The following is a 27,309-nucleotide window of genomic DNA, read 5'->3' on the forward strand; positions in this document are numbered from 1 at the left end:
TAATCATTAAATATTAGACAATATGATTGAATTAGGAATGTTTTAAGTAGAATGAAGTCAACCAAGTTCTGACTTTTTCTGTGTGATCTTGAGAAAATCTATGTATTGAGATACTCATGTTAGCCTCCCATTTTCATTAGATATATTTTATAAACATTTTTTGGTCCATTGAGAAAGACCCTTTATAAGAGAAGGTTAAAAGGTTAATTTTAGGTCTTTGGTCTATGAACAATTAAAATTTCCCAGGAAGCTTAATCAGACATTAACACCCAATCAGTCCCCTGAACCTGCTGTGAGTTTCGCCATTACTCCTTATTGATTAGACCGTATTCTTTTTGCTGCTAATGAATTATTTATGGAGGATCCTTTGAGCGTATTCAGGCATTGTGAAGGAAGAAGATAAAAACCCCTTCCTCTGTATAGCTCAGGCCAGGGGTTTGGTGGCTGCTGTGACTGATTGTGAAGGCTGCGTTCCCTGGATCCCTGTTGTCTTAACTGTCCCGCAGCTTTACAAAGTCTTGAGTTACTGAGAGAAGATACAAAAGGGATTAGATTGTGTCTAGCAAACTTGACAGACCTGAGCATTTAGAAAATATTTTCCACATGATTTGTCTATAGAGAGCAGTACAAAGAAATTTAGGTACTGTGCAAAGTATTTAAACTTTTTTTAAAAATAAATTTTTGGCTGGGCGCAGTGACTCATGCCTGTAATCCCAGCACTTTGGGAGGCCGAGGCGGGTGGATCACGAGGTCAGGAGATCGAGACCATCCTGGCTAACACGGTGAAACCTCGTCTCTACTAAAAATACCAAAAATTAGCCGGGCGTGGTGGCGGGCGCCTGTAGTCCCAGCTACTCTGGAGGCTGAGGCAGGAGAATGGCGTGAACCCGGGAGGCGGAGTTTGTAGTGAGCCGAGATCGCGCCACTGCACTCCAGCCTGGGCGACAGAGCGAGACTCCGTCTCAAAAAAAAAAAAAATAAGTTTATAGGAAGAGGTGAACTGACCAAAATGCAGTCAGGTTTTTTGTTTTTTGTTTTCAGTTTGGGCTTTATTTTTTTTAAATCCTAGAAGCTTAGTATTATGAAAACAACTGTTTCAATGCAAACATCTTTCATAAGTAGTGAGCGAATATATACGAAGAGGGTGTATTGTTCTCATAGTGCAGCACTCGGGGCGGAGTGAGGATGGGGCAGAGGAGGACTGTGCACAACCTCGGTGCTATGTGTAAATTTAGTCCCTTGGCCCCTTGGCCCTATGCACAGAATGAGGAAAATGAGTAAGACATACATATTATATTTTTATTCAGCTGGATTTAATTATCTTAAGGAATATCTTTTTATAATTAAAGGTATTTTACATTTTTAACAGGAATAAGAAAAAAAAAGGATGTGTTTGTGTGTGTAATGGGGGATGACATATAAAGCCTCAGTGAGATTTCTTCTAAAATTCAGGGTAATAATCTCTGAGAGGAATTTGGAGATTTCCTTTTTTTAAAATGTGCTGCCAAATACCAAAGAGCCATTCCAAAACTCAGTAGTAGAGTTACGTACAAAATGTAATGGAAATACCTTCTTAGATGACTTTAAAATGGAAAAAGAAATCAGCTAAGCATATAACCCACTACTTCCACCTAGGGACTTGCAGAGAAATACCTGTGCGTTCTCAGAACTTGTTTCACTCTGTAGGTTGGAGGGAAAAATCGATCATGATCTAAGGCTGTGGTTGCTGAATTGGGTTATTAGTTGTGCACCATCTACTTTTACCGTCTTTTGATCTGGCCACTGTATTTAGGTTGTTACGGTATCCAGTGGGGAGAAAAACAACTGAAACTTTTGCAATTGGGAAACCAAGTGATACTTTAAAAAACTTAATGAACCTTGAAAATTGCTACTCACCGTGTGAGAGTAAAAATGTCGCATCAGATGGGTGGAAAGAAAATTGTCTTGATACTTCCTGAATTCTGACAGTATTTCTTTGGCAGATCATCATGTATCTTTTACTGAGAGTCTGCTTTGTGCAGATGTCCTTATATTGTCCTTATATGCACTTTGGGGAGATACATAAAGGAGAAATTAATATTAAGATTAAAACATGTGAATCCCATGGACTCAGGTGAGGAGAAATGGTGAGTAACCACTAATAGGTCCAGAGTTTCCTTATGTAGTGATGAAATATTCTGGAGTTACATAGTGGTGATGAGTGTACAGATGAGAAACAACTGAATTGTTTACTTTAGAAGCATGAATTTTACAGCACGTGACTTATATATCAATTAAAAAAACCCAAATCCAAAATTCCAGTATATGCATGATCAGAAAAACAACAACCCAGTGGCTTAGCTCATAGTCCTTGGACCTGTTGTAAGACTTCTGTTTCTTATCCTCAGCCTACTGTTCCCTGAATGTTCTTCCACAGTGATGATTTCATAGAAGTAAAAACTTTCCGTGAACTCTCATTGCTTTTAGTTAGGTCTGTGCATACAGCTGGGCAGACTGTGCTCTGCAGAAGTCTAAGAAATGTCTTTCTCATCCTGCTTTTTCGGATGAATTCAGACTCATTACCTGACATTTACGACTGTCTGCATCTTAGTTCCAGCCTACCATTCATCAGCTTCATTCATTTATATGCCCACTCATTCACTTATTCATTCATTCATTTTATTTGTTTGTTCATTGGTTCCTATGTTGGTTCATTCATTCATTTACTCACTCATTCATTCATTTAACTGTATTCCTTATCTTGCCTACTGGTTGTTATGTTCTCCTTGCCCATTCTGCAGAACCCATGCTGTACATTGTCTCAGCCTTCTTCCCAGCTTCTTCCTGCAACTCCCAGATATATTCTCAAGGCCCTGCTTCTATCCTGCATTTTTTCGCACCTTTCTTTTGCCATTACAGAGTTAGTACTTTTTTTCTTTAAGTGCCCAATACATAACAAAAGAAGATTCTATCTCAGATGGGGCAGCATTATTCACAGCTGTCTCCGGGCTCCTCCATGAGGTGTCTAAGGTGTCTGCCTTTCTTTCAACTTTAAAATCGGAACATGATGGACCTATGCTTTTGGAATTGGGGGTGGGTAGCCAACTAAAAAATGGATAGCTACTCTTTACCTGGATAGCTAATTTTTATGTTATTGTAGGATAATAACCACAAGTCAAGGCATAGCTACATATTAGAGCTGGCCTGAAAGCTTTAAATTCTGCAGAATGTGTTATATATGCTATTAACTCCAGTCTGTTGGTGCTAATTTGAAATGGTGGTTTGGGAACATGTGCAGTTCCTGGTGTACTTGAAGATTTCAGGACATGAATGACAAACAGTACCAATAACTCTCTGATCTAACAGTGAGAAGTTATCAGCAGGCACTGCCAGATTTGAGAATACTCATCTTTTCTCACATTGTTTTCTTTCTTATTTTGCATAAGTGAATAAAGGATGATTTTGGAAAGCCTTACACTTGATATACATTATATAATCCTAGAGGCCTTTAAAAAACAGGACAGAAAACTTACTTGAATGCTTGAAAGGTAATGGATCAGATTAGAGTTTGAACTAGATGACTCTTAGCAGTTCCTTCTACTTGTATGATGTTATATGCTTCTCTTTTATTTAAAATGTCGTTTTGGTTTGTATATGAAAATAATTTTAGCTGTATATTTCTACTCTGTTCATATATAATATGTATACGTTATGCATATATAATATGTATACATTATATACATACATGTATGTGTGTGTGTGTGTCTGAGACAATTGCCAGACTCATTTTAGTTATGAAGCTTTAAGGTGATTGATATTGGGATCACTTTTGCCGCTGCATCTTAAGCAAATTTACGTTCTTTGGCTAATGACTTCTATATTTGCTAGCATGGACTTATCTTGAGATGACTCAGGAATGTTACTGGAAGTGATAGTTGTTTGGAATAATTTGACACATGTCCCTAAGATGGCTTACTTTTGCCCCTCTGTCATTTTAGAGCATACTTAAGCTGTGCACACTGGGATAGCTTCCAGAAGCTTAAATTTTAGGATTTAATTAGGTCATACAATATTAATTAATAAAAAACTTTTTGAATTGCTTTGTGTTCGCAGGTACTGTCTGATGCTCCATATAGAAGGATGAATGAGACCAAAGGTCCTACTCTAAACCATTTACAGAGGAGTAGTGAGACCTATTAAAAAACATTTGAAACAAAAGCTTTCAGGTAGATGACTGAATGATTGTAGCTCTTCAGCATATTATAACAGAAAAAAGAGCCAGTTTTTGAATTTTTATGAGCATGTTATAGTTTTAAATAGTGTGACTTTCTTGAACTGTAATATTGATGTAATTGTAAGAGAAGCTGTTTCGCATTTCCAGCTCTTACTGCCTCCTTCAGCACTAACCAAGGTACCAAACAGCAGCCTCTTCAGCATGTATGCTAAGTTTTTTTTTTTTTTTTTTAGCTTGACTGGGAACATTTTCTTGGGGATGTAATTGTAGTTTGGTGTGATGTGCAAACAAGCACACTTTAAAAGTAGACATTATTTAGCATTTAAGTGGAAATTAAAAATGAGTCATTAAAAGCGGGGCGGGGGAAGAAAATGTGGTCAGTTTCAGTTGCATATAGGTGTAGATTCAAATGGAAAGCCGCATGTTATTTAACCATCTAAAAGACAGAGGGTCTTATGTCTCCTGTTCAGAGATGCTGCTTATATTTAAATAATATGATGGACATTTGGGAATAGACTAGTGGTTCTTAACTTCTTTTGAGTCACAGATTCTTTTGAGAAACTGTGGAAAGCTAAGCACATGTATGTACAGATATAAAATTTGCATATTATTTCAATGGATTCATGGATTCTGAAGCATATTCTGCTAGGGGCATATAAATAGTATGTGTTAATTTATGTTATGAAAATCATAGGTATATAATTTAAATTTTGTGTATAAAATTTATAAATTATGTAGATTACTTATGAATTGTATATGTGATCTAGCTGAATTGAATACATAAGTGTTTATTATAAGGCATTTAATAAACATATATAAAATGCCTTATATAAAAAGCTGCATTTTAAGTTATGTTTAAGTGGAGCTTAGGTTGGAATATACTTTCGGAGTACTATTTCTAAAAGAGAATATTTCCAAGTAAAGGTTATTCCTCCTGAAATGTCAGTCATAGGCCACTTCTAGAAGAAAAGGTGGGAAAATAAAAACATTTTCTTAATGTAATACAGCAGGTGACAAAGTGAGCTGACATGCTTATGAAGCTAGGTGTAAGAGATGTGATATATAAAGGAAAATTAAAATGTCATCTCATCTGAAGGTTCACTAGTCATTTCCCCGGGCTGTCTTTAGCCTGTGCATGGAAATAGGTTCTTCTGGTCCAAATATAATGCACTTTTAATTAGTTGACCATAACAAGAATATGTTTCTTTTGAAGTGCTTTTAGCTTAAAGATGGCAGTGGTTTAATATGGAGTTCTAAAATGAAATGTTAGGGTACAATTTTAATTATATAAATAGTAGCTACAACAGTGTCATTTGCTGGCTCAGCTGTGGCTATTATAAAATAGTGAAATGTTTTCAAGCTTTTTTTTGATAGTAGTTGAGTTCATTGGGCGTGTGTGCATTCAGCTCGCTTGCACATGTGCTCTCGCTCTTTCTCCTTCTTCTTATAAAATAATATAAAAGCTGACATTTCCTTAAGAAGATGTTTCTCCTGATGCACTTTAATAAAGCCACACCCCTCCTTCCATTAGTATCAGCCAATTGTGATGACATATATCAAGAAGATAGTTGTTGGTGAGGTAAGCAGGTGTAACAGCTCCCTTTGGCCCTTCTTTTCCTGTAAATTCTTAACTAAGGAAAACTGCATTAAAAACTGAAGGAACAATGAGATACTATCATTAGATAATAAGCTTAACAACACTCAGGTCTTTAGAAGTATTTATTTATTTACTTTTTCAGATTTTTCATTTAGTAAAGTATGGAGATTTGTTATGGGAAACATTCTCGTCCTTTCCCTACTTGGTGGGAATTGGACCAATAGATGTTTTCAGTAACTTCAGGAGCCTGGGAGTGGAATCTTACGATGTTCTGCTTTTCCCTGAGTCATGCCATGGGTTCATTTAAATGACAAGCTTTGGGAAAGTTATTCAATCAAATGTTCAGTTGTTCAAACTTGAGTTTTGAGAGTTCTTTATATATTCTAGATACTATACTAGATACTATTCAATTCTTTTGGATGTATACCCATAAATGGGGTTACTGGATAATATGGTAATTATTATTATTTTTTTTTTAAGAAATGCCATACTGTTTTTTGTAGTTTTTATAGCACCTTTTATATTTCCACCAACAGTACCCAAGGGTTTCAGTTTCTCTGCATCCTTGCCGCCATTTCTTCTTTTCTGTTTATTTGATAGTAGCCATCCTAGTGAATGTGAAGTGGCAACCTCATTATGGTTTCAATGTGCATTTCCCTAATGACTAATGATGGTGAACATCATTTCATGTGATTGTTGGCAACCTGTAATTCTTCTCTGGAGAAATATCTGTTTGAGTCCTTTCCCCATTTTAAAAATTGGGTTTTTCCTTTTTTGTTGTTGAGCTGTGGAGTTATCCATAAATTCTGGATATTATACCCTGGCCAGATAAATGATTTGCAAGTATTTTCTCCTGTTCTGTGGATGCTTTTTCACAGTGTTGATTGTATTCTTTGATACATAGCAGTTTTAATTTTGATTTAGCCTACTTTTTCTACTTTTACTTTTGTTGCCTGTGTTTTGTATCACACCTGAGTAATCCTTGCCCAAGCCAATGCCATGAAGACTTCCTTTATGTTTCTCCTGAGAGTTTTATAGTTTTAGGTCTTTTGTTTAGGTGCTTTAATTTTTGTATATGGTGTAAGGTAAGCGTCCAACTTCATTCTTTTGCTTGTAGATAAACAGTTTTAACAACAGCATTTGTCAAAAAGACTGTCCTTTCCGCCATTGAATGGTCTTAGCACTCTTGTTAAAAATTATTTGACCATATAGTTTTCTAGTCCATGTACATGGATTGTTTTTTTCATAACCCAATTAATTTTTTAAAAACATGAATTCAGAACCTGGCATTTAATCTGGATGAATGTAATCTTGTTTATTTAGGCCCGTCTTCTAATCTGATGAGTTTCTTGTAAAGCTTTTTTAAATATATAAATTTAATATATATACTACTTCTCCCAATTTTATGTCATCTCTAAATTTGGTAAGCATGCCTTTTATGATCTCAGCCAAGTCGCTGATGGGCATGTTTAGTAGGATTGTCCCAATTCCAGGACTTAATAACAGCCCATTAGAGATAGTGCTAAAAATTAAATTTCAACATTCATTTTTCACTCTATACTGTTTGGGTATGTTGCAAACATAACTGATATCATTCCCCTGTGGTTCTTCATTGTGCTCAGAAGGACATCAAGAATTTCTCATTTAAACATTATAGTCTTTTTCTGACCTTCAGCCTTACAACCATATAAAAAAGGGAAAATATTTAGTTTCATGTGAAGTATTTTAATGAAAATGTTCTGTCTTTAATTGGTCATTGTCTTCATATGTGTTCATCATTGTTTAATAACCAGTTCTAGACTTCTTGGGAAATTTATGTCAGACTTTATCCTTGCATAAATCATAAAATTGTGGTTCAAACTCACCTTTTTAAAGAAATAATTTGTGTAGTCAGGAGGGGAATATTTCAATAGACAAAAGACAATCAGTAAGAGTTATAGCTGAAATTTATGTTCTGTCTCTCAATGTGCCCCTCACAGTGTTGGGAATGTATAATACATCTCAGGTCATTTTGGGTTGACTATGAAATAATGGAAATGTATATTCTTTCCTTGTTATTATCATGGTAGAGCAGGCATGGTCAGCCTTATGAATAAGAACCTAAGGTTCTTATAAGTGAAAGTGCAGGCACTCAAAGTCCTGTCTTTGACTCAACATTTCACCCTTATTCCTTCTTACTGATTAACTGACTGGATGTTTACATGATTCATTCATTCTTTCTTTTTTTTTTTTTTTTTCCATTCATTCTTTCATTTAGCAAACATTTCCTGAGCCGCCACCATGTACCTAGTGTTTTGTTATAATAATCTGGAATTAAACACGACAAGACCTTTGATCTCACACACTAGAGGGAAAGAGGGCAATGGAGGCAACCCCCTATGATACTAATCATGATAAAATAAGCATCATTTTAAAGACAAAAATGTATGTGTGTTGGGAATGCAAAGGAAGACATAAGTAATTATGACTGTGAGGGCTGGAAATGTCTTCATGGGAAAAGTAGAACATGTGCTGATTTTAAATTTCAGCGGCAGCCAAGTGGAGGGAATGAGGAAGCCACACAAGGAAGGTTCCTGAGCCCATGGAAAGGACTTTATTTGCTTCTAGTCCTTGGAGCATAGAGTGTGTTGAGCCTTGTTGTAGTGTACAGGACTAGGAGTGTTAAGACGAGGTTTGATTGTGGGGTTTCTTCAATGCTCTAGTATAAAGTTTGGACCTTATTCTCTATTAAGTAAAGAGCTGTTTAAAGTTTCCAAGTAGGAGAATGAAATTATTATGATGATTTAGAAAGATAATTCTTGTTCATGGCATGAAATATAGATTAGAGAGTCAAGACTGGAAGGAAGGAGCCCAACTCTCAAGCCAGTGCAATAGTTGAGGCAGGAGAAATGGAAATACAAAATTGGTCTCTTACAAAAAGGTCAGAACTGTCTGGAGTGCAATGAGTGGCATGTAACTACTGCTTTTAATCCAAACAGCATTTTCTTTTTGTGATTAGGGAGACATTAAAATTCTTTGTTATATAATGAGAATAAAAATTGGATTTTTGAAAACAAAAATGCCCTGTTTTTACTTAAGGTTTCTAGCTTCTTTTTGAATGATAAATATAGGTTGTAATTTTCTTTCACTGATGCAGTTTTTAATTTTAAAAGGGTAGTCACTCTATAAGAATCAGCACGTTTTAGTATAAATGGTCTTCCTGTGGGAGGCAGTCAATCTGAGCTACCTGTATTTTAATTTAAATATTTTGGTTTTTGGGAGACATAAAATGGATTCAGTGCTTATAAGTGGGAGCTCAATTAAGAAAATACTCATAACACTGTTTATAACATGGAAAATATGGAGGTCTAGGAACTTCATGAAAAGTTGGACAAGCCTAAATGATTTTAGTGATAATTTTGTCTACATATTAAACATTAAAGCTTTCATCCTAAATTGTAGCCTCTCAAGGTGAAGAGTTCCCTCCATTTATGATGGGATGAATTCTATGATGATAGAAAAATTGAACATATAAGTTTTTCTCCTGATGACTTGCTGTGGTCACCTGCCTCTGGGGAACCTGTTTTCTGAGGGTATTCTTTCCAATATTGTACTTGCAACTCATTCTGAAATTATGGAATTAGTATTCTTAGTTTCCTCTTCTCTCTGCCTTTAAACAGAAGTAGACATAGCTACAGTTACATATTTGACTTGCCAGAATTTTCAGTTTTCAAAATGCCTGCTATGAAGGGCATGGTAAGGAAGTGTTTTTTGCTGTGGGATCATGATTGTTTCTATGCACAAATTTAGTGAGTACACTCTTTGCTTGACTAGCTAACAAGTGCTATGGGCTTATGTCCATTTTTCAGTCTTAAAAAAAAAAGGAGAAAGAAATGTGTTCAGAACTTTCTCAACTCGATGGGGAAATTATTCATGTTACGTGAACAGACGAGTCCTCCCCATGGCAGCCTCTTTCATGTAACCTCTAGTGAGTCCCTTGACACATTTTACTTTCCTTATGTGTGCAAGCTCTTTATTCAGGTTTGATTAAATGGCAAAACAATAGCTGTAGACTGTCTTGGTTCCCTTTGGGCTACTTTGAATAGTGAACATGCAGCAGAAGATGCCGGGAGTCAAAGGAAATGGTGCTGAATGTCGAAAGGTCAGTCCCTCAAAGATAGTTTCACCAAATGAGAAAATAGAAACTCTCACAAAAAAAAACTGAGGTCAACCGTGCTTTACTCTGTTCTTAATTTCCACCTTTTTTTTTTTTTTTTTTTTACTGTATTTGATGAATAAATTTCCTTTTACCTCATGTAATGTTTAGGTGTAAATCTTTGATTGTTGTAAAGGTGTTAAGTCAACAATTACCCATTAAAGCTTTCATGACCCCAAGATTGAAGTATTCAGAAATATAAGTGCATTAAGACATTATTTTTAAAGGCTTAATTTTTTTAGAGCAGTTTTAGTTTCATAGCAAAACTGAGAGATTTTGAAGACACAAAGATTCCCCATCCGTCCCCTGCCTGCACCTTGTCTTCCATCTTGCATATTTTTTGAAGGATCGCAATGAACAAGAATGGGATCAATAATGGGGCGGACCACACACTTGTAATCCTAGCACTTTGGGAGGCCGAGGTGCACAGATCACTGGAGTCCTGGAGTTCAAGACTAGCCTGAGCAACATGGCAAAACCCCAAAAAAATACAAAAAAATTAGCAGGGTGTGGTGGTGTGCACCTGTAGTTCCAGTTACTTGGGAGGCTGAGGTGGGAGGATCACCTGAGCCAGGGAAGGTTGAGGCTGCAGTGAGCTGTGATTGCACCACTGCACTCCAGCCTGGGCAACAGAGTGAGACCCCATCTCAAAACAAAACAAAACAAATCAAAACAAAACCAAAACAACACACAACACACACACACACACGCACAATGGAGCTGACTAATCCAGATACCCGTTTCACCCCCTAAAGGGAGAAAAAGAGTATCTGAGCTATACTGAGTTTCTGTTGTGGCGAATATGGAATGAACTTCCAAGTCAGACTGCCTGGGCTTGAGGGCCAGCCCCATTGCTCACTAGCTGTACCGTGTAGAACAACTGTTGCACTCTCTCTAAATCCCAGTTTGTTCATCTATAAAATAGGAATTAATATTTACCTTGCAGGCTTTTATAATAAAAATTAAATAAGATTTCTATGTAAAGCACTTATCAATGTACCTGGCCTATAGAAAGCACTCAGCAAATGGTATGTGCTGTTGTTCATTCTTTCCACAAATACATAGTGGTTAACTTACCCTGTTCCAGACACTTTTCAGCATACTGGACTATATAGTGAACAGTTCCTCCCCTCATAGACATATATTCTAGAGGTAGGAGGCAACGATAACCATAATAAATGGGCAGATTACATTGTATGCTAGAAACTGGTAAGAGCTGTGAAATAAAACTGAACATCATAATAGCGATCGAGAGGAGGAGTGCAGGAATTGGGGCAACTTGCAATTTTACATAGAAAGTCACATTAGGCCTCGTGGAGAAGACAACGTTGCAACAGTGACTTGGAGGTATTTGATTGTTATTGTTACCAAGTAGGACTTTGCTTTATGTCTACATTTCTACCCTTACTGCGTGTTGTAAAACTTGATGATAATAAATGCATACTTAATACTAATAATTAAAATACTAATACTAGAAATTATAATCTATGTTTATACTCATTTTAGCTATATGATCTCCTCTCCTTTTCATATTTCTTTTCTTTTCTTTTTTTTTTTTTTTTTTTTTTGAGACAGAGTCTTGCTCTGTCGCCCAGATTGGAGTGCAGTGGCATGATCTTGGCTCACTGCAACCTCCACCTCCCAGATTCAAGTGATTCTCCTGCCTCAGCTTCCCGAGTAGCTGGGATTACAGGCATGCGCTATCACGCCTGGCTAATTTTTGTATTTTTAGTAGAGATGGGATTTCACCATATTGGCCAGGCTGGTCTCAAGCTCCTGACCTCAGGTGATCTGCCCGCCTCAGCCCCGCAGAGTGCTGAGATTACAGGTGTGACTCACCACACCCAGCCTCCTTTTCACATTTCACTCAGTTCCACTGCAGTGAGTTTAGGGATTAGACCAGTAAGGAAATTAGTTCTTTTTGCCTATAGACAACAGAAATTGAAGAAAACAAGCTAGAAATTAGCTCCTTAAAAACAAAATACTAAAACAAAATACAGAATTCTACAGGATTTCTCAACTATCTTTTGTCTACTTTATCCAACTTTCCAATGCAGTATCATCACACTGAAATGCCGGTATTTCTGAAAATACTTGGGCTCGTCTTTGTTGACGTTATTGACAAAAAAGTTCTCGCCTTTTCTGTGAATGAGAAATATTGAGGTGTTTATGCAGTCTATGGTATGGTTAGGTGTTTGGCAGTTGACTCAGGTTGGCATGGGAACTGGTGCCTTGTTACCTTTTACAATAACCAAGCATCCTCAAAGAACAGGAAAAGCTGCCCTTTCAGTGTTCTATATGGTATTAATCTGTATTTCTCTCTTCTAATCATGAGCAAATGATATTTTCCTTTTCAGAACTAGCATCACCTTCTGGTACTTTTGTGCTTTACCTTCCTGTGTAGATACATTGGAATCCACTCTCTAGAGTTTCTCTGTGCATCCAAAGCAGTGGTTACTAACCCTATTAGATTCAATCTAACCCTATTAGATTCAGTGCTGCATCTTTGTAATAAGTTTTGGAATATCCCCTTTATTTCTGAAATGAAATGTATTAATAATATAACTGCCTCTGCACATAAATTTAAATATTAAAATAGTGTTACAATTTTAATATAAAGAAAAGAGAAAGATAGCTTTCAGTGTATTTTATTATGTAAATGCTTACTTGTTGACTATTTCTGGAGATAAAATGATGTCATCAGGTGTTTGGACCTACTTGCAATGAATATATTTGAATTAAAGAGGAGTAAAACAACATTCAACTGAGTATTGGCAAAAGCTTTTCTTTCTATTTGAAGCTTTGAAATAAGGAGTAAATAAGTATACACATAAACATACAGAGAATCCTATAAATGTAACATCTATGTATGTAGATTGATGCCTGGTTATTATGTTGGTGATTTAAATGCCATGAATTGTTGACATGATTTTTCATAATGATGAACAACTCATGGTACAATTGCAAACAAAACAAAGTATAATTCCTCTTCAATTTACATTTAAGGATGTTGCATTCCTTGATAATTCAGTGACTGTTAAACAGTGCAAGGAACACTTGTGTCTGTAAGTAAAATACAGTTAGGTTCTATATTCAAAGAATTAACAGGATTTTCTCACCTACCAGCAAGTCTGGTGGAACATTTGAAAGACTTCCAGAATACTGGGTAATTATTTGTTATCCAAGGCTGTCCTGTCTAGCAGGCCTGGCTACAGTCTACCACATGCCATTGTGACAATTAAAAATACTGAAAATGGTCCCTAGTAGCCCCACTGACAACCACTGATCTAAAGCTCCTTTGCAGTGCTCATGCCCAAATGGGGATCCCGTCCAAGCTGCAGTGCTGTGTTGCTCCATGATTTAGCTTGGCACGGCACTGCGCCATGTATAAGTAATGCTTCTTGGTGCTCTGGAATTATTCTGCTTGAAGCACTCTCTAGATGGCTGGCTGATAGCTTCTGGGGATACTGACATGCTGCTCCAATGGTTTCTAACCCTCTAGTCTCTTCCTTCCAATACATCTTATAGATTCCTCAAAGGTTATTGTGTATAAAACGGATACAGTGGATAGGTAGTTGCCACTCCTTTTTACTGCTACTCTAATTACAAATTATGTCTTCTTGGTGGTGATGTTTCATTGACGGGCTTGATTGCTTGATTGGCTGTTTTCCTCTCTGTCATCATCTAAGGTTCATAGCCAAATTACCCATATTTGTCTGTTATTCAGGATCCCTGTCACCACTTCTGATCGTGATCACATCACTCTTGTTTTTGCCTTGCCATTCTTTCTTTTATTCCTCTTAGCTTTACCAAAGTGTCTTTTATTATATGTTACCACTCCATCAAAGTATGTCTTTCCTTCGAGCTCATAAATCATGGTCCTCAGCTGAACTTTAAGAATTGTTCTATACCCAGTAGATTACTTTTAAAATATTAAATAGGTAAAAAATTTAAATTTTGTTTTTTCCTCTTTAGTCTATCTATATCAAAGTGAAGAAGTATCTGAAAATCTGGTTTCTAGAAATCTCAAGTTTCTTTGTCGTAGAAACTTGTCATACATAATATGGTTACCCCATTTACCACATAGGTACAGTGGGATTTTGTCTGAGGAATTTGAATTTGGCGTAACAGGCAATAAAGAGCCAGTGCATATTCTTCGGATAAAATTAAAATGATGAAAATTATATTCTACTGACTTAAATAGTGTTCATTAGGCAGGGGTTTTTGAAGGGCATTGGATGCAGATTCTACTTCAATATATGAAGTACTAAGGAAGACTATTCAAAGTTTTAAATATGCTGCCATCAACATCTTTACCAACTGTAGTAAAGTTCCATAATCATTGAGACATCATAACTCCATAAGGGAAATTTTTGGATTTTGTTTTAAGTAGAAGATCACTATTACAGTGTCATGAGTGGCCTGGGGTGAGGCCTGTCCAGGTCTCTGTGTATGATCATCAGATACATTCTCAACCAAGATATATTCTAGCTGAAGACATCACACCCGGTTATTTTCTGTCTTAAATTATGCTGCTTGTGTCCCTCTCCGGCCTTATGTTATCTGCCTTTTACTGTAGTTACTCTTTTACTCATTCATCTACCTCATTAGGTTGGAAAACCGAGGGATAGTCTTATGCATTTTTTTGCACTTACATCGCCTAGCTCAGTGTTTTGCACTTAATAGGTGATGGATACATGTTAGGAAATTGGCTCTATTCAAACTTCACCTTATTTGTGGACAGCATCTTTGGATTTTATGCAATTGAATGACCTTCAAAGACTTAGTGATTTGGTTGATAAAACCTTAAAAAAACCTCGTAGAACTGTAGTCTTTATTGCTGGAAGTAACTTTTCTTTCTTTTTCTTTCTTTCTTTCTTTCTTTCTTTCTTTCTTTCTTTCTTTCTTTCTTTCTTTCTTTCTTTTCTTTCTTCTTTCCTTCCTTCCTTCCTTCCTTCCTTCCTCCCTTCCTTTCTTTCCTTCCTTCCTTTTTTCTTTCTTTTCATTCATTCATTCATTCATTTGGAAATTTTTAAATAGTCACTTTGGCCAACTCCACATTTTACAGACTGGGAAACAAACTAGAGAGGTTAAGTGACTTGCCTTAAATCCACAGCCAATTAGTGACAATATTGAGACTAGAACACAGGCTAAATGTACTTCTTAAAGAGAGTGTTTATCACTTATTAAAACTGTTGCTTTTGCAATAATAGTGATAGGATAATTCATCATTAATCCAACACTTATTGACTTTGTTATACACAAAATATGGTTTAAGCATTGGCAGTGAGGTAAATACAAAGACAACATTTTTTGTGGAAAGGATCTTAAATGGAGAGATTTTAAAATAAAGAAAATGTGGTATATTCGTAGATATAGTGACAAGGATTACAGAGATGACCTGTAAGAGGCACTGATAGGAAGAAAGGCTGATGGCAGCAGATGCAGAACTAGTCCCATCTTTTGGTGCTAGGGCTGCCATTTTGTTGATAGTTCCTATGTAAAATTGTGCATTTCTCAGGGAAAAAAGGAAAGAAAAGAAAAATGGACAGTATGCATCCCTTTGTAATGTTTTAATTAGGTATTTTGGACTTAGAATACTACCTTACATAAAACAATACAAGCATGTAATACAATTTTAATAGCTTCAATTTTATTAGGGACAAAAATAAAAAGATGCAACCCAAGGACTGCCACCTTTAGGAAAGTCAATGCAGAATGATTTGTGTGTGTGTGTGTGTGTTTTGAGATGGAGTCTCACTCTGTCTCCTAGCCTGGAGATTGCAGTGGCGTGATCTCGGCTCACTGCAAGCTCCCCCTCTCAGGTTCAAGCTATTCTCCTGCCTCAGCCGCCCAAGTAGCTGGGACTACAGGTGCCCGCCACCATGCCCAGCTAATTTTTGTATTTTTAGTAGAGATGGGGTTTCACTATTGTTCGTCAGGATGGTCTCGATCTCTTGACCTCATGATCTGCCCACCTCGGCCTCCCAAAGTGCTGGGATGACAGGCGTGAGCCACCCTGCAGGGCCAATGCAGAATGATGTAGGCTGTTGCATCAGATGGCTCTTCTGTTTAGATTATCAACTGCTTGCACCTTGAAGTTCTCTTTAATTTTGGATTGCTTTGAACATATTCAGCTCATTATTTGAAAGGTGTTCTGGTACTTCTAAATGTCAGATTTCTGTGATTTTGAACTTTGTAATTGTTACTCAATTTTCATTGAGAGAACAGGGTAAAAGAGGATAATACATTGTAAAGGACAGTCTGTTATCTCCTCTTAATTTTTCTCTTTAACTGCACTCCACTGGGTATTATAGAGATAGTGTTTCATGGAAATCAAAGTAAAACCAAAAAACTCAAAATATGTTTTCCTTCGACAGAAACTTCCTATGAAGAAGTTCTGTGACCCATAGATTTAAAATTGGCCTCTTTTGGGAGCCATTTGATTTGCCTGAAGTTAATCGTGGCTACGCCCTTCATTGTGTTTTTCAGTGCAGATGTGAAATTAGTCCTGGAGAGCAGGGGCATGTTTGTTTGGTGTCCTTGGTTAGGACATCAGCTGAGTTTGGCCTGGTCACCATACACAATGCCATCTTACATTTGGTTACTGAGCAATCCAGAGTTCAATGAAAGCGTTCAGCTAAGAGTTAAATGAAACGTGTACTTTAGTCAAATATGTGATTTGGTCTTTAATTAGTTGGTGCATTTTTGAAAATTACTTGGCAACTAGGGATATTTCATTAGCGTGTAATGGGATTAATATTTAGTGAATCATTTTTGAAATACATGACAGATGTTCGGAGCCTTGGTAATTTCCCACATGGTAGCAAGTAGTAGTTTTCAGAATTCTTAGTTCTGTCATATACGAATACACCTTCATAAGGGTGTGTGACTCTGTGTGTTTGAGAAACAGCACTCACTTTGTTGTTTAGGCTGGAGTGCAGTGGTGTGACCTTGGCTCTTGGCACACTGCAGCCTCAAACACCTGGGCTCAGGTGATCCTCCTGCCCCCGCCTCCTGAGTAGCTGGGACTACAAGTGTGCATCACCATTCCTGGCTAATTTTTTAAATTTTTTGTAGAGATGGGATCTTGTCATGTTGCTCAGGCTAGTCTCGAACTCGTGGCCTCAAGAGATTCTCCTGCCTCTGCCTCCCAAAGTGCTGGGATTACAGGCATGAGCTACCATTCCTGGCCCTGCATTCTTTATTAATGTGTCTACTTATCTCCAAAAAATATTGGAAATTATTTTTTTTTTGTAAATTAATCTTTTCTTCCCGTTCATTCTGCAAGGGATATTTATTTTTGAAATTTTGGAGAATGAGAGTTTTTCCTTTAAAATTGAACTGTTTTTGAATACCACTCCAGAGGATGTAGGTGTTATATTAACTGAAGTTTCATTCTGAACATGGAAAGTTTAATTATCTTGTGATATTTCATTTGATTAGAACTCTGTAGTAATCCCTTTGCTATATTGTGATGCTCTTGTCATGGATGATATTCCCAGTTTCTGTCATTAACACTGTACTCTTTTCCCTATAATGACATCACTGATTGCTCATTTTAGAACCAGTTTCCAGCATATGTTCTTCCTACTTCCTGCAACAGTGATTTTGTGGTTACTGCCCTGAAGGGCAAGTCTTTATCCTTCCATTAGACGGGTTTGGTATGAGCTGCTATTAATTTTAGGACATGAAAGAGAGATAATCAACACTGTTGTTTCTCTGGGAATACACTGAAAATTAAATATGTAGACTAAAAACTACACTGTATCTTAAGTCAACTTCTGTTCATTTTTTTTTTTTCTTGAGACGGAGTCTCACTCTGTGGCCCCAGCTGGAGTGCAGTGGCGCGATCTCGGCTCACTGCAAGCTCCGCCTCCCAGGTTCACGCCATTCTCCTGCCTCAGCCTCCCAAGTAGCTGGGACTACAGGCGCCCGCCACCACACCTGGCTAATTTTTTGTATTTTTAGTAGAGACGGGGTTTCACCATGTTAGCCAGGATGGTCTTGATCTCCTGACCTCGTGATCCACCCACCTCGGCCTCCCAAAGTGCTGGGATTACAGGCGTGAGCCACTGCACCTGGCCAACTTCTGTTCATTTTTAACAGACATTTAGATGAATTTTGGACTCTTTCATTTTTAAAAGATTACAGTTATAATGAACAATAATTAGGAAAGCTTTTTTTTTTTTGCAAAATGGAAGGAATTTCAAAATTGATAGTAATGGTGAAAAGTAAAGAAAAAGAAATAACCCTAAACGCAAAACAAAACAAGAAACATGAGAGAGGACCGTCAGTTAGCCATGATCTGACTCAGTCTGCAAGACAGTGAATAACTTCCAAATGGTTCTTTGTTGCTACACATTCACTAGGTGGCTTAAAAAAATACTCATAGAGCAAGAGAAATTGTGTATTAGGATAATGTCCTAGTAAAATACTACTTTTGTTTTGTCTTTATATCACAAAATATTTAAAGTTTAGTCATAGTAGGGGCTGGAGATTGCGGACACAAGATGATGTTCTGTCTTAAAAGCTGTATTCATGTTTTCTAATATTCTTAGACTGTATCCTTCTCAAAGCAAGAAATGTGTTTTATTTGTTTTTGTATCCCCACTGTAGCAACGTGGAATGAATATGAGATTAAAGAAAGCCATCCTTCATGTAGTCATTTTTGTCAACACTGAGAAAATATTGATTGAGCAGGTGGTGTAAGCCAGGCACAGTGCTCAGAGGTAGGTGTACCAACTTGTGTGATAGGTGGTCCCTGCCCTTCTGGATCTCACAGCCTAGCAGGAAAGACAGATGTGTACATAACTAACCCCAAATACATTATTCAGTGGTCTGTACAGAGTGTCTGGAAGCACACAGGAGGGATGGTTGGGTTGGAGATGATTTCACAGAATAAATCACGTTCAAGTTTGGCTGGCCTGTGACCCATTGTTTATAAATCAAAATATTGGCCATCTAGCCAGTGTCATTATGAGCCACGCATTATGCCAAGTGCTAAAGATACAGAACTGGACACAACATGCTCCCTGAACTCAAGAGCCCATTGATTTGTAGAAGACATATACAGATGTTTAGGAATCCAACAAGTAGAAACTGTGAATGGGATGCTGTGGAAGGAGGAGAAAGACTGAAGAGGAGAGCCTCAATAGGGCTGGGGAAGAGAGGCCCAGCAAAAACTATACAGGAAGCGACCCTTGAGTTTAGGAAGGGGGACTAAGAATTTAGTAGGTCAGTAGAGGGTGGATTAAGGTCTGGTTTCAGGCAGTGAAACCCCTCATCTATGAAAATTTGGAGCATGATAAGTGATGGGGTTCCGGACATGCTACCCCAAAATATGGCATTAGAACAAACAGCAGAAGCAAGAAAGTCGCTCTTATCTTCTACTCATCCTTATCTCCTGAAGCAAGTTATAAATCCTTCATTCCAGAGGCATACTCTCTATACCTGGAGAAGAGACTATCCTTATCCTCAAAGACAGAGAGATACCAAGAAGAATGTGAACGAACAGGCGTTGCTAAGTTTTCCCCAATTTGTTACCATTAGATCATATTCCCATTGTCCAATCACACTTCTCCATAACTGTCTGGTCTTCATCAAACCTAAGCATTAAAATACACTGGTTTCCCTGCTTCTTTGGGTCTTCATTTCTGAAGGCTCCTGGGTCACTTAAAACCTACATTAAAATAAATTTATATGCTTTTCTCTTGTCAATCTGTCTTTTGTTATAGGGATCTCAGCCACAAACTCATGGGTGAGAAAAGAAACATTTTCTTCTCCTACATAGAGAAATAGAGAATAGCATTCTTGAGAAAAATAGTGTATGTCATACATGGCAGGAGATGAAACTGGCAAGGCAGCAAGGCTTAGAACTTCTGATAGGTGATAGAGAGTTGTTCAAGAGTGAGTGTTTTAGGCAAGCTTTGGTGGCTCATGCCTGTAATGGCAGCACTTTGGGAGGCAGAGGTGGATGGACCACCTGAGTTCAGAAGTTCGAGATCAGCCTGGCCAACATGGTGAAATCCCGTCTCTACTAAAAATATAAAAATTAGCCAGGCATGGTGGCACATGCCTGTAGTCTCAGCTACTCAGGAGGCTGAGGCAGGAGAATCGCTTGAACCCTGGAGGTGGAGGGTGCAGTGAGTGGAGATCATGCCACTACACTCCAGCCTGGGCAGTAAAGTGAGATTCCATCTCAAAAAAAAAAAAAAAGAAAGAAAGAAAAAAAAGAGTAAGTGTTTTAGTTACAACTTGGACTTAGCTGCAAGACAGAGACCGAACTACAGTGGTGGAAAGATACAACGGTTTATACTCTCATGTAAGAGAAGTCTTGGCTGGGTATGGTGGCTCATGCCTGTAATCCCAGCACTTTAGGAGGCCAAGGTGGAGGGACAGCTTGAGGCCAGGAGTTTGAGACCAACTTCCAAAAATAAAAAAAAAATTTAGCCAAGCATGGCGGCATGTGGTTGTAGTCTTAGCTACTGGAAAGCTGAGGCAAGAGGATGGCTTTAGCCCTGGATTTTGAGCCTGCTGTGAGCTATGATTGTGCTACTGCACTCCAGCCTGGACAACAGAGTGAGACCTTGTCTCTAAAAAAAAAAATAATAAAATTAAAAATAAAAATAAATGACGTCTAGAGGGAAGTATTCCAGGTCTGGAGAAGCATCTTTAAAAGGTCCTCAGATGTCAATCTTTCTTTCGGTCGTGCTGCACCTGACTTTCATCCTTAAGGTCCTGCACGGTTCAAGGTGGCTGCTGGAGCTCCAGCCATTACCCCTGCATTGAGAAAGAAAGGCAGAAGAGCCAAAAAGAGCACATGCCTCATACCTTTTAAGTTTAAGTTCTGCTGACGTTTCATACAACACTTCTGTTTAGCACACATTAAAAAAAAAAATTGAGAGTCTCAAGGAAGACGGGAGAATGGATATTTCAGACTAGCTGGCATTTTCCATCACCTGGAGGTGTCTCATCAGATGTTGATTTACAAAGATTTCCCTGGCAGAGGATGGAAGATTTGTTGGAAAGGGTATGAAACCAGCAGAAACGAGCACTCCACAGTTTGTGTGTTTAATGTTTCCCATTGCTGACATTCTTGAGTAAGCATCAGTGATGGTTCTAGCTTGAGGCATTTGGATCATTGGGGTGCAGGTGCACCATATTGCACATGATACCTGCACATGCAACTTCCTGATGGGATTTAATGGAGGCTTCTAGGGTGTCTCTAAGGGTCTTCAGTGCATTTGAGGTGAGGAATGGAGTTGAGTTCTGTCTTCTGTGATTTCAGTATTTGGTGCACTTTCTGCTTGGAAAAATCTCACCTGCTTTAAAAATATTTCCCACTATTTGAATAACTTAAAGGTATCATTTATCATGTTTTCTGCTTTGACTTTTTTTGGCTTAACATTTGAGTTCTGGAAAAATAAACTAAAAGTCAGCTACTGTTTTTACGTTAAATTTATCCTTTAGTGTGTATTTAAAATAATTATTTGTGAAATTATTTAGCACTTCAGGTTTATATACCTCATTGCTGAGAATTTTGCTCAGTATATATTCTGAGCATTTTCAGAATCACTATTGTTTGTGTAGTCCCTTACCTTTAAAAGTTCATTATCAGCATTACAGTTATTGGTCTTTGCCTCCTAGGACCTATACTATTTGTACTATGTGTGATGATCATGATATTGTAACTATTAGCTCTTAAGTTCCTAGCAGAAAGAAATTCTGTCACAGAAAGAATATGTAATTTGACCAGTGCAAAGAAACAATGTTATTCTACTGTTTTTCAGAAATGAAAGAACCAAGTTTTTAAAGTAGTTATGTTTTTACTGTAAAAGATTCTTGGGTTGATAGGCGCAGCAAACCACCATGGCACACGTTTACCTATGTAACAAACCTGCACATCCTGCACATGTACCCCGGAACTTGAAATAAAAAAGATTCTTGAAGTTTCTGGCTGCCTGCATGACATAGTGGGTTTCTAAATTTAAGTGAGAGAGAGAGACAGCGAGAGAGAGAGCAGGAGAGAGAGAGAGAGTGTATGAGAGCGAGCACTGGGGTCAGGAGTGGGAGGGAAGCCTTGCCTTGTCATTACTGAGCTTGTATAACTAGACACCTGGATCAGATTTCAGAAAGCACGTGAAATAATTTCAATTGTAATATGAAAATGCTTTTAAAAAATGAGGTAATCAGTCATCCTGGATTTGTTTATTCTGTGAAACCTGGCTTTGAGAGGTATTTTTGGCATCTGGGTAGCCTGCCTACTGTGTTTTGTTGAAGCAGAAGGGGGCAGCAGAGAAACCAACTTGAAAACCCACATCTGTGTTGGTTCCGTCTAACGGAAGGTGCTGTTCAATGTAAATACACTACAAGGAAATGAAAGCGGCAAGTCCTATCTTTTATTTATTGAATTCTAAAAATGATCGCAAAACATTTTCAGATAACATGATTCGGATTTCTACTTGTCCATTTATACAGATACTGTGAAGTGGATATATTTGTGTGTTTTGTTCTAAGATCTGACAAGCAAGTGTAGAGTGGATTATTTGTAATTCAGTACAGCTTTCAGGGGGGCTTGTTTTCCAGTAGACATTCTATGTGTTTATAAAAAAGCAGATGCTCTAGGGGGTTTTTGCAGTTCATTCTAATATTTATAATTTATCCACTGGAGTAAGAGTTTTTGAGGAAAACCATTTCATTTCTTGTTAAAATTAAGGGGAGTTAATGCCTTTTGACTGAATTTTGGTTGTGGAGTCAGTTAGTAGTCTAATTTTTTTGTTTTATTTTTAAAGTATTGCCTGTGAAAATTTTCTCATTTGTTGAAAGGAACAAGGTCTAAGCTGACTGATTGGTTTCATGACCTTAACCTTTGAAAACGTGGTGATTAATTAAAGCAATACTATTTTTCTGTAAATAATGGCCAAGTCATGTTGATGGGTCTGGCTAACTAGTTATATGTGCTATGTATGAAAGCTGTTCTATTTCTCATTAATATTCTGTATTTCTTTTTCTGTGATTCAGGACAGTAAGATAGCATAGCTGAGGGCTTCTCGCTGAAAACCCATCTGGTGTTTTGATGTATTCTGTGTTTAAGATAATGGACAGTGTTTAGTGGTTAACAGGAAACTAGTGCCTCTTTTCACTGACTTACAAGTCATAAAAAGGAGTCATTGAGTTATATGGTATCTTCCTCTGCAGGAGAGTCAGTGAAGATACAGCTGCAGTTCTGTTCCAAATCCATTATGTGTGTTTTATATTTTGATAAATTGAATCTATTGACTTGTTATAGCCCCATTTTATAGGATAAGCTGTGAAAGAAACCTCCTCAATGTATTTTACAAAGTGAGAAGTTAAATGTTAGCTGTACTCTACTGGTAAGGATTTATAGCATGATGTAGTATTTAGCAGAAAGTGTGTGTGTGTGTGTGTGTGTGTGTGTGTGTGTGTGTCCATCTCAGGGTGCTTGAGGTATAGGATTACAGTTAATTCTTTTTTTCTTTTTTCTTTTTTAGACAGAGGTTCGCTCTTGTTGCCCAGGCTGGAGTGCAGTGGCATGATCTCGGCTCACTGCAACCTCTGCCTCCCAGGTTCAAGCAATTCTTGTACCTCAGCCTCCCGAGTAGCTTGGGATTACAGATGTGTGCCACCACACCCAGCTAATTTTTGTATTTTTGGTAGAGACAGGGTTTCACCATGTTGGCCAAGCTGATCTCGAACTCCTGACCTCAGGTGATCTGCCAGCCTTGGCCTCCCAAAGTGCTGGGATTACAGGCGTGAGCCACCGCACCCGGCCATGATCACAGTTAATTCTTATTGAAAGTACTTAGTGACTCATCTATTCTTATCTCTTTCCAACGCTAGTCATGTCATTCTCTCTCTGTGTGGTAGTTGTTATTTGATGAGCACTAGTTGTATAAAAGTAATAGGTCTGATTTCTTCAAGAAATGGTTTTCTTTTCTGTCATCTGTGACCTCATCTATGACACTGGGGGCAACTGTCCAGTGAAAATGCACTGCTGTCCAGCGAAACCATAACTGCTCTTTCTCTGCACGTGTATTTGTCCTCTTGAAGCTGTAACTTTTGACTGAATGCCAGATGTTGTTATTTTATCTTTTTGGGTACTAGATATTTTTGTATCCCTGAAATTATTCTTGAGCCTTTTTTTCCCCTGTAACACAGTGAAGTTATTTGGAAACAGTTTTATTTAGTGTGTGTAGGGGAAGTGGTCTTGCTTTTAACCTTTCTTAGGTGGGACCAGCACAGTATTTAGTGCAGGGCAAGTCACTGAGGCAAGGCTCTTTGGGTCTTCTATTCAATACCCCTTGAACCTTGAGGTTTTCTACTCTGGTTGATGGGAGCAGGCACTATTCTTGGTCTTATTTGAGCACCTGCTACTGTTACCTCTAACTCTTTCAGTTAGTCCTGTCCCAGCTTCAGGCAGTGTGTTCATGTGCATGTGCTGATTAGTACTCCGTGGAATATTTAAGGTTGACCTTTGGGAGATGTGTTGAGTTCTCTCCCTGTGCAGTTCTTTCCTCTCTGGTATTCTGTCCTGTAAACTCTAGCCTTTTTTGGTCTCCCTATACTCTCAACTTTGTCACCTTAACTCAGGGCCTCCTTCAGGCTCCACCTGGCTTCTACTTGTTGTGAGCGTGACTGACTAAGGCTGGCTTCACGGGAAGTAAAATAATTTACTGAAACAGATGTGAGTTAAAACCAAGTTTAGGCCCAGTGCGGTGGCTCACGCCTGTAATTCCAGCACTTTGGGAGGCCGAGGTGGGCGGATCACGAGGTCAAGAGATTGAGACCAGCCTGGCCAACATGGTGAAACCCCGTCTCTACTAAAAATACAAAAATTAGCCAGGCGTGGTGGCGCACACCTGTAATCCCAAGCTCCTCGGGAAGCTGAGGCACAAGATTTGCTTGAACCTGGTAGGCAGAGGTTGCAGCGAGCTGAGATCACACCACAGCACTCCAGCCTGGCGACAGAGCGAGACTTCATCTCAAAACAACAACAACAAAAACGAAAACAAGTTTATTAGCGGGGAATTATGTTACCAGGAAGTAATGGCCAGCACAGCAGAGAAGAGGCTGTCTGCCAAGAGGCAGGGGCTGAAAGGAAGTTTTCTAGGGCCATACTGGAGGGGTTATGTGCAGAGAGGATTGTGCTGCTGGGGTATATGCAGAGCAAGGTATTCGGAAACAGGATGTTGTACAAGCAGGTTGTTTGTGATTAGCTGTCTCTCAGAACAATTGTTCTCCCCCATCTGGGGCCGGCCTCTTCCTTGTTGGTGCTAACTTACCTTATCAGGACTCCACACTACCTACCGTCACTGTGGTCTTGAAACTTTCTTAATAAATTGGAGCAGTCCTTTTGTTTTTTTCCCAGTCTCTCAGTGATTGCTGTTTTTGTTGAGTATCATGAAAACCATTGGATGTTGGTGTTACACATGGATGGAAGGGTAAATCCAATTTCCATTATTATATCCTGGCTGGTCACTGAAGTGTCTGTCTATAAATTCTTAAAACTGTCCCCTGTCAGAGCCCATCTGAAATTAGTGCTTTTCTCTCCTCCTAATAATGGGGTTCTGTTAGTGCTAAAATCCAAGTTGTAGGCTTCACTATGAAAAACTGCACAGCCTCCCCAAGAAATATCATCACCAGTCTGCCTGGTGGTGTTCTCTTTCTTTTGTGGATTCCTAAATAGGTTTACAGGGAGTGCTAAGAGGATGGTCACACTTAGGCCTACTGAGGGTGACTGAGCACAGAATGGGAAGTCTGCAAAAGAGTAGAGTGAGGTGGTGATTTCTCAGCAGATACATTTATTGTTACCCACACTCTTTTTCTAAAAGATTGGAGGAGTATGAGATTGTAAATTGCCATATTTCTAAAGTCTGCCTGTGTTCCAGTCATGACCATTCAGATGCTGAGATACAGGATAAGCAGGAAGCAGATGTTTCTGTCCACAGGAACCTCCCTGTCTGTGGGGGAAACAAATGCTATGTAAATACAAAGTGATAATACGCGTGATAAACTACGGCTTTCCCATTCGAGGACTTTTAGAAGATACTCTCTTTTCCTCCTTGTACCATTTTAACAAAAGCAGCACAGCACTATATTGATGCCTTTTTATGCTTTGCATTACTTGGTGAAAATGAAGTTCTCTATTTTATCTGTCAGCAAACATCTAAGAGCAAAAATGATTTTAAACCTCTCTTCTTACCAAGACTAACTTTATCTTCATGTGACACGTTTTAGTAATTTACCTAGTCTGTAGCTGTCTAACTAGAATTTGCTGATTGTTTATATATTTCTTCAGATTGCTGATAGATTTTATTCTAATAAGTGAAAAGCAATTCTAAGCCTTGATCCTTAAAAGGTATATTTCCCTTGGCAGCAATTCTAGTGGAAACAATGGGTAGTCTCTTTTTATTAAATTTTATTTATTTATTTATTTATTTATTTATTTTTTGAGACAGAGTCTTGCTCTGTTGCCCAGGTTGGAGTGCAGTGGCGTGATCTCGGCTCACTGCAAGCTCTGCCTCCTGGGTTCAAGCGATTCTCCTGCCTCAGCCTCATGAGTATCTGGGATTACAGGCTCATACCACCACACCTGGCTAATTTTTTTGTATTTTTAGTAGAGTTGGGGTTTCACCATGTTGGCCAGGCTGGTCTCGAACTCCTGGCCTCATGATCCACCTGCCACAGCCTCCCAAAGTGCTGGGATTACAGGCATGAGCCACCATGTCCTGCCTAAATTTATTCTATTTGTATGAAATAACTCTAAAAATCTGGTCTTCATTAGTGTTTTTACTTATACTTCAAGATGCTGAATTATTTCTGTATAAATATATTGGCATTTCTGTTTTATAAGACAGCATTAAATGAAATAGTTTCATTTCTTTTCCAAGTATATTTTTAAAAGTACATTAGTGTAGCCCATTTTTTCTTTTTTTGCTTTATCTTTTGATAGTGAAACAAAATACCGCTATTCTAAGCTTGGGTTTTCAAAATACACATTACTCATGGTGTAAATTCTGCAGTAGCCTTGTATTAAAGCATATGGAGGAGGAAAAATTGGATCCATTTAGCTCTGATCCCTTTTTTGTTAGCAATTTATGTGTATAACCAACAGATTTCTCCTTAAGAAAACCTCATTATTAAGCTAACTTAGGGGAATTTAGTAAAGAAATGATTTGGAGGAAAGCAAATAAAGTAATCCAAATATACAATAATTATACCACAATTTTAATATCGATTTATAAGAACATTTTACCACTTTTAAATTTCTTCCAAAATTGA

At 38.0% G+C, this 27,309-nt stretch overlaps 1 protein-coding gene across 9 annotated transcripts in view; it reads left to right on the forward strand.

The window, feature by feature from the left end:
• The window catches only part of SMYD3 (SET and MYND domain containing 3), a 770,143-nt gene that overhangs the window by 389,009 nt on the left and 353,825 nt on the right, over positions 1 to 27,309 (forward strand). The window contains exon 1 of one of the 9 annotated variants that reach the window (XM_063666230.1): positions 22,174 to 22,192. The exons of 7 other annotated variants lie outside the window; for them this stretch is intronic. In XM_063666230.1, coding sequence (XP_063522300.1) covers positions 22,175 to 22,192 — 18 coding nt within the window. In that variant the 5' untranslated portion in view covers position 22,174. Of the gene's footprint in view, positions 1 to 22,173; positions 22,193 to 22,323; positions 22,393 to 27,309 lie in introns of those variants that run through there. One more of the 9 variants, XM_054446990.2, reaches the window with a different exon arrangement.

This window comes from Pongo pygmaeus, chromosome 1 (assembly GCF_028885625.2).
Source record: "Pongo pygmaeus isolate AG05252 chromosome 1, NHGRI_mPonPyg2-v2.0_pri, whole genome shotgun sequence".
NCBI classification, from domain to species: Eukaryota; Metazoa; Chordata; class Mammalia; order Primates; family Hominidae; genus Pongo; species Pongo pygmaeus.